Source organism: Thermobia domestica, chromosome 13 (genome assembly GCF_964235325.1).
Source record: "Thermobia domestica chromosome 13, izTheDome1.hap1.1, whole genome shotgun sequence".
NCBI lineage: Eukaryota > Metazoa > Arthropoda > Insecta > Zygentoma > Lepismatidae > Thermobia > Thermobia domestica.
The window spans coordinates 177,876,898-177,885,811 of record NC_137466.1 but is presented as its reverse complement, the minus strand read 5'-3'; the positions used below and the strand labels follow the sequence as shown (position 1 = coordinate 177,885,811).

At 34.4% G+C, this 8,914-nt stretch overlaps 1 protein-coding gene across 1 annotated transcript; it reads right to left on the bottom strand.

Moving 5' to 3' along the window:
• Window positions 1–7,067: 7,067 nt before the first annotated feature.
• On the bottom strand, window positions 7,068–7,806 carry SmF (small ribonucleoprotein particle protein SmF). Its single transcript, XM_081736963.1, has one exon. The coding sequence runs from the start codon at window positions 7,643–7,645 to the stop codon at window positions 7,379–7,381; it is 267 nt and encodes an 88-aa protein (XP_081593089.1). The 5' UTR covers window positions 7,646–7,806; the 3' UTR covers window positions 7,068–7,378.
• Window positions 7,807–8,914: the final 1,108 nt, after the last annotated feature.

The window sequence follows — 8,914 nt, the reverse complement described above, 5'->3', positions numbered from 1 at the left end:
TGAACGCACAAAGCATCGGAACTGAATACTTCAACAATAAAACTAAATATTTAATTTCATTTAAGACATTTTGAAACATTTATTTTATAAAATACGGGTTATATATTTGTTTTAAATTAATATATTCGTTGTTCATATTTGGCGAACGTCACTGAGGCTCCTGGGATGATTAGATCTACATTTGTTCGTTCGTCTGCCTGTACCACCCATATTACAGGCACTTTCGGTCTTTTAAGTTTAAATTTGCAGGACACAAGCACAAGACACATTAAATTTCCTGTACAGATTTTGGCAGCATACCAACGTAAAATTTCAAAACGGCTTTTTTTTCTTTCTTTTCAAAATAGCAGGTATCCACGCTACAAAACGTAATTTTCGGTCTTTTAGGTTGGAAGTGTCAAGAGTAGAAGCACGAGATCCTCTAAATTAGCTGTATGTATTTTGGCGGCAATCCAACGTAAAATTTCAAAATGGCGACCATTCTTTTAAACAGCAGTGAACAGAAAATTGTTGCAAGTTGTGACAATGATAATCTTGAAATATAAATCACATTTTAACACTTATACTCCAAAGACAAAGACCTGTATTATTGGTTCATAGAATAAAAATGGTGCCATAAAATATTTGTCATTCCACGAGTACGTATTGGTTGTCTTCCTGTGGAATTAAGAAAGCTACAGGAATTGCGTTTGAATTGTCACTAAAAATGGCCCAAAAATTAACCTATTGGAGCGCCACAATTCGAGCGTACGTTCATTTCTTCTTGCAAGGGCTCGATATGTTAGTCAGCCGCTCTGGAACTAATTGAGATAACATTCTGCAAGAAAAGATGTCCTTCACAAGTTATTCTTTAATTGCACAAAAATCGACAGTTCCTAAAATGTATTTTCTTCTTTCTAATAATGAGGAATATTTTGATTTGATTTTTTTCAGTTTAACATCCTGTTCAGCAGCGAAGTTATATGAGACGTGGACTTAATGATCGACGTGGAGTCTGAACCACGTGAGCATAATCCTAGGTTTTAGGGTTATTTTGTATAGCTGAAATGTGGAGTGATTAAGTATTGCTGAGTTTTGATATATTCCAAGAAAGTGAAAACTGTACTTAATGGAAGCGAACATGTTTCGGGAAGCTGCAAACGTATTTCTTTAAATGTCGTAGCATATACTTGTAGTATTCACTGTCATTCTAAGAGTAATAACACATATAATAGCATGCATGGAATTAAAAATATAAGTTGTTCATTAATTTCCAGTTTCAATATAACTTTTGCAAAACAAGCCTCATTATTCATTACTATGATTATTTGATTAATATTATCCTTTCTGTTTATTTGTTTTGCAAATTTGTTATTAAATAGGCCCCTAATCTGATCACACAATTTTCCAGACAGATATTCATGAGCAAGAAATCAAATCCCTTTTACACCTTCGTTGTTTTAAGAGTACAAAGGGCTAGTATGTACTTGCGTTGCTCTTGTCAAATTACTTAATAAAATATGTAACAAGATATACGGTATTTTAACTGAAAAAGACAGTATCCTAATAGTTATACAACCTTTCGTCGAAGTGTTACACGCAACCAGGAAAACTAACATTGATATCAAATATTAAGATCATGTCTTAGCCCCCCCACTTTTAACGTCCAACCGCCGCCACTGGTTGGAGTTCACTTCCGATACTTTGTGCGTTCAATTACGGGAATTTACCGAGCACTTGTTGCAAGACGGCTCTTTCCAGAAAATTAATTTAAAACAAACATAATTCATATTTTATAAAGTAAATGTCTTAAATGAAATTCAGCATCTTCCTTCGTAAAATAAATAGTGTTATTGTTGAATTATTCAGTTGCGACGCTTTGTGCGTTGAACTGCGGGAATTTCCCGAGCACTTTTGCGACTTTTTTTTTTCTTTCTTCGAAAATGCAGCTTTTTCTTGGTGTACATCGAAACTTCCACTAGTAAGGAAGTTTGGATTCAGCATTTGAAATAGTGAGAGTTACGTAATCTTCGGAACTCCGAGCATTTTACAAGAATTATTACGCTATTGCTGGTGTTGATTCTGCAGAATGCTTATTTGAAGAGTAGCAACAAATAACTGAACTAAACTGTTGTTGTTGGAAAACCAAATTTTACTGAAGAATACTTGTGTTACCATCAAAGGTACTGAAACAATAATAGTTTTGCTAATGCACTACATATTTACTGGTAGTACCGGTACCTATGACCTTAAACCAGATAAGGGATAGCGTCCCTCGGCGTCGCCGAGTCAGCGAGCACACTTTTCACGGAAAGTATTTTCTAAAATATAAAATTGCATATCCTACTTCAAACAGGCTATAAGCATAATCTATACATTAATTTGTTCTATAATTATCTCAAGCTAAATTTTTTTAAAATTATTTTTTTAATTCATTCAGTGCATTCAGAAGTTTATAAAAGTATTTTGTTGTTGTATACCTTAACGTGAAAGCATCTTATTCGCCCAGGAAAGTTCAAAATCTGATAAAAATAACTTTCAATGTGATCACCTTAATTATACCAACCATATACTAACAAAAAGCTCAAAAACCCAGGCGGGTTTTTTCAGGTGGCTCCAACCCGAGCCCACTTGGGCAAACCCTGTCCACATACCAAATTTGTAATTTAATACCTCAGATTTAGCCTAGTGATTATGATACGTTGACCTTAAAATTTTACATACAAATACATTTAAAGTAATAACAGGATTTTCCCAATGGCTAAGACGGGAATTTCCCGATTTATATATAATTCTGGTATACTGTTTACATTTGTGTAACTATCTTTTTATCCATTTGAAATGACTCTTGACAATTATATTAACAAGTAAAGATCAGTACGACTTTTTTTTTTTTAATCAGGAATCCTTCATGAGTGAATCGTCAATCGCATTTGTGACCAATTAGCCCAGGTTTCGTGTCCAAATGGACAATTTCTCCTGGATGTGAGTCGAGAAGGGGTTTGGATTCCGCTTTAAGCTTATATGATTCCAGCATAACCTTGTTGTTGCATAATAACACCAAGGCAAAACAAACTAACTTCTGTTCATATCTAATATAAATACATAGAGTAAATTATTTAAACCAAAAAAAAAAACCGGTTTTTTGTTTTTTTCAATAAAAACTGTTTTTCGCCAACCCTGACCACCACTCATACTAGCACAACACAGCAAAAATCAAATCACAATCCATAAAGCTATTACACACAGTCTGTAATACCACGAATTCAGAGTCAATACTATGGTGAAGTATGCATTAACTGGGGATCAAAATATTCTCAATGGGATCGCGGGAAATAGTACAAATTCCATTGATCGAGTTAAGCTATTATAATACGTCTCCGGATTACTAAAACGAAACGAATAATACCGGTATTCAAAAGGGTAAAAAATACATAAGAAACAACCATAACTTTAAACTAAAATGACGAACGTTATGAATATTATAACCAACGGTTAACGGTTACATTGAATTTCTTTACGACTAGAAAGTTGATGAAATATAGACTAATCAGGGTTGGCAAAAACCATGGTTTTTATTAAAAAAAAAAAAAAAAAAAAATTGGTTTAAACCAGTTTTTTTTTTTTTTTTTTTTTTGTGTGTGTGTGGTTTAATTAATTTGCTCTATGTATTTATATCACATATGGATAGAAGTAAGCTGGTTTCGCCTTTGTGTTAGTATGCAACAACCGGGTTATGTTGGAAGGGGTCACATAAGCTTAAAGCGGAATCCAAACCGCTTCTCGGCTTACATCCGAGAGAAATTGTCCTCCATTTGAACTCGAAACCGGAACTAATTGGCCAATGCGATACGTCTGCCGATTCACTCACGAAGGACTCCTGGTAAAAATACGTTTATTGATCTTTACATATTTGTTAATATAATCGTCAAGAATCATTAGTACAGAAGGACAAAAAGACAAACAATTGCACAAGTGGATCCATTATACAGAATTACATATGGACAATTTCAAAGTACTACAGAGTACATAAGAACTAATTTAGTCTAAGTCAGTTCACTACGACTTTTATTAGTCCAAGTTAAAGAAATTTAACGACTTACTTTGCATATCAGTACGAAAAGTGAATAAAGATACGAATTATCTGAGTCCACTTTGGCTCTGACCCATTTATACATAAATAGTTACCAAAGATAATTGTTATTTCAATAATTGCCTCTCGTGGGGTTTGTATCAGGGTTGGCAAAAACCATGGTTTTTTTGGTTTAAACCAGGTTTTTATGGTTTAAATAATTTGCTCTATATATTCATATCATATATGGACAGAAATAAGTTTGTTTCGCTTTGATGTTATTATGCGACAACCGAGTTATGCTGGAAGGGATCACATAAGCTTAAAGCGGAATAAAAACCGCTTCTCGAGTTACATCCGAGAGAAATTGTCCTCCATTTGAACTCGGAACCAGGACTAATTGGCCACAAATGCGATACGTATGCCGACTCACTCACGAAGGAATCCTGATAAAAAAAAAACGTTGTACTGATCTTTACATGCTTCTTAATATAACTGTCAAGAGTCATTTCAGAAGGATAAAAAGATAAACAGTTGCACAAGTGAAACCATTACACAGAATTACATATGAACAATTTCAAAGTAGTACGGAGTACAGAAGAGCTAATTTAGTTCAAGTTAGTTAATACCGACTTTTATAGGTCCAAATTAAAGAAATACACCGACTTAATCTGCATATCAATAAGAAAAGTGAATAAAGATACGAATTATTTGAGTCCACTTTGGCTCAGACTCATTTATACATAAATAGATACCAAAGATACTTATTTCACTAAATGCCTCTCGTGGGGTCTGTATGACCCCCCCTCCCTCCACACACACACACAAAAAGTACGGCATTTTCGATGTATTTTATCAATAGTAAACATTGAAACGAAACAATATTTAGAATTTTTCTTCGATTGCAATTACATAACAATAATAACTACAAAAAATCACAAAATAAACATTTATAAACTTATAAAAAAAAGTTGCTTTTGTAGTATAATCTTTTTGAGTAATGAATGGGGAATTTAGGTCTGGATATAATACGAATAATATACGGGAGTGAAACGTGATAACCCACAAATGTGTGTTCATCAAGATTTTACAAACACTTACACTTTTACGAACATTTTTTGTTTTTTGGTTTAAACCAGTTGGTTTTTTTGAAAAAACCAGCTGGTTTAAACCAGCCAACCCTGGTTTGTATGACCGCCTCCCCAAAAAAGTACGGCATTTCGATGTATTTTATCAATAGTAAACATTATTAAAACGAAACAATGTTTATAATTTTCCTTTGGTTGCATAACAATAATAACAAACTATTTAAAAAAAAATCACAAAAGAAACATCCATAAAGTTACATAACAAAAAAGTTGCTTTAGTAATATAATCTCTGAGTAAAGGATGGGGAATTTAGGTCTGAATATAGTACGAATAATATATGGGAGTGAAACGTGATAACCCAGAAATGTGTGTTCATCAAGATTTTACGAATAGTTACGCTTTTACGGACATTTTTCGGTTTTTTGGTTTAAACCAGCCAACCCTGAGACTAATTACTAAAGAACTCAAAGGAGGAACATGTTTATTGTAAAACGAAAACAAACTGATCTATGCAATTAAGAAAAAGATGCAATCCACGCTCAATAAAAGCAACTCCACAGACAGCAATGCTCATTGAACTCGTATATAAATTCCGCCAAACTTATGTCAACTGTGGAAGTATACCCAAGAAATCTTGCTTTATGCATATACCAACATTCACTAACGTGCCTGTTCAAAATACATACCGTTCAAGCCAGCGTCCTGCTTCGCTCAGTCCTGACAAGGATAAGATACAATTCTACCTAGTATTAATTATCTACCACAGTTTGAATGGTGTCTATCGCATACGTGGGCAAGGCTCTAGAATACAGGTCCCTTCCCATTTAGCTGTAATCAAGGCAGAAAACAACGTGCTCCGTAGGACTGTAACCCGCTTTCATTCGCTGATGCTCGCTCGGCAATACTACGTGAATTAAACTTTGGTAGAGAAAGGAACCAACCTGGTCACTAACCTATACGGGGGACCCTGTGTTCTAGAACCTTCCCGCACAGGCGTACCACAGATGCCTTAAAGGATTCTCTGAAGATTCAACAATCGCTAAACACTTTTAAATTAGACCTACATTTCGTGTGTACGTAAGGGTTGAATTGATTCTGAATTTAATGCCCCTTTCAGCAGCAGGGCTATGAGACGGGACCTACTGATTAACGTGGAATCCAAACCATGTGAGCTCACCGGGAATCAAACCCGGGTCTCTCACGCGGCATTAGTGCTGTGTAGCCGGACCAATTTGAAAGTCGGAAAAAAAGTACAAAAATGTAGTGCATTCAGTTATATTTGGTTGGATTAGATCGAGTTACATTAGATTACGTCACATTAGGCATGCAGCTTTACTATACAATCCCTAGTATAAGTAGTAGTAAGAACGGGTTAGAAGCCTCCCAAGGGTTCATTGGGTTCTGCTGTCGACATGAAATAGAGTTGCCCAAACTTTCCTGTACATTTTACAATCTATGTCACAGTCTTGAAATACACGAGGCATTTCAACACCTTTCACACCATTATATCATAACCAAGTATATCTCTCCGCGAAACAGTCTCTCCGCTTCTACATAGAGTGCCGCTTATCTTTCACTCATTCTTCCTCAGAAACTTAAATTCTCCAACTGACCTGGTAAATTTCCTAAAATTGGTCTGGAGATACAGCATGCAACCAGCGAACGCTAACCGCTTAGCCACGAAGCTCTCGTGTGTACGTAAAGATGCAACTAGATATTAAATTACTAATGTTATTAAATGTACACAGCATGATCATAAATTTGGAGTTAAGATCCGCCACATCAAACCAATCTCAGCATAACCTACTTAAGCTATTCATATAATTGCATGAAAAAGCTGGCGGGGATTAACGGAGTAAATACCAAACTAAATGCTAAGGAAAGGAAGTGTAAAATTACGTTATCCCTCAATTAACTAACACCGGTATTACTTCTAGTTTTCTTTTTTATTACAAATAAACTAGCTTGAGTAACATATTGTTACACTGAATTAAAATGAACTTGGAACAAACCAGTTCACAATAAAATGGTTTGGAACACAACACAGGAATGTTTTTCTTAATACAACTCAATTATTCTTCCTCATAGTCCAAATTACATGAACGTTCATCCACATATGAAGAAAACAAACACACTAGTAACTATTAACATTGTTTCTCTTGTAAATTATAAAATGTCTCGAAACGTCACAATTACAAATCGTTCTGTAATTGGTTATGGCGCAAACTTCGCCATGAATTACTCTTTCGTTTCACCTTCCTCATCCTCCTCCTCAACTCCGCGAAGGTACAGCACATTATTACATCTTATAAGTACTTCACCAAGGCTTCCGGTGCAATTTCCATCTATGAATTCTTCCGTGTTCGCTAGCTGAAGGTTCATATAACCATCGACAGACACAAGGAAACCTTTGTATTCATGTCCCCACTTAAGTTTCACCATTACCGGCTTTCCTGTTAAACTATTCAGGAAAGGCTTTGGATTAATCGGCATAGCAGCAGCCATGGTGTTGGTTATTATACAAACAAGAGCACAATAAAAGTTTTGCTTATAAAATAAGATTTGTCACTCACACTTCGACACTATCTTCTGCAGCCACGAGAGAATATTTAATGGCGCCCAAACCGGTAAAAGACAATAGTTCCAGGCACAGACTCACGAATATGGCGTGCTTCCAGCGTTGCCAACTATTTCACAGAATATTATCCTAGTTGTTGCTCAGAATTATGCTATTTACTAGAAAATTATGCTAGGCTTAATATTTTCAAATAATAATAATAATAATAATAATAATAATAATAATAATAATAATAATAATAATAATAATAATAATAATAATAATAATAATAATAATAATAATAATATTGTGAAATTTATTATTATTATTATTATTATTATTATTATTATTATTATTATTATTATTATTATTATTATTATTATTATTATTGTGCAAAATTTATTTTGTAAAGTAAATTGATTTAACGTACTTAAACAAAATAGTTTGCTTACCTAAAAATAAGAACCTTCATTGAAGTCCTCGATATATGATGAAAACCAAATATGAAAACTTGCTTAGTCTATAGTCTATACAACACATAACATAGGCATACATATATATACAGTATATATACACACACGTTCACATATCTACACAAATATTTACACAACTGTTCAGATTTTCAATACTCAACTTCAAATTCAATATCTTCCACTTCCTCCTCCGGAATTGCAGATGAAGTCGAAGGGGCATACAATGAAGCTTTTGTCATTGAGGCCAGCATTCGTTCTGTTGGTTGGAATTTATTACAACCAGTTTGTTTTAGGCACTCCGATGTCAAAAGAAGACCGTTTATTGTCGACGTGATTAGTTTGTTTCTTGTTTTCGTCTTCATCAAATTTATTTTCGAAAAAATCCGTTCACATGAAGCACTGGAATGAGGAAATATAAGTACGTCAAGAGCAAATTTTCCTAATTCTTCAAATTCACGCTCTCCAAGCAAATCCTCACTATTTCGAATGGTTAGCCAAAAATTATCCACATCAGAAGAAATCATGTCTTCGGGAAGATTAGAATACGGCAGCTTTCGCCATTGATCGTCTAGTTTTTGCTGCAGATCAAGATCATTAGCATCAACTATACGAGGAAGTTTAGATAGAAGAGGCGTAATAGATAATGGTCGTGACTGATCTATCTTCAGCGCGATACCGGAAGTTAGCCATGATAATTTTGAAAGAATTTCGTCCCCAAAATCGAATCTCTTTTTAATTTCTAAG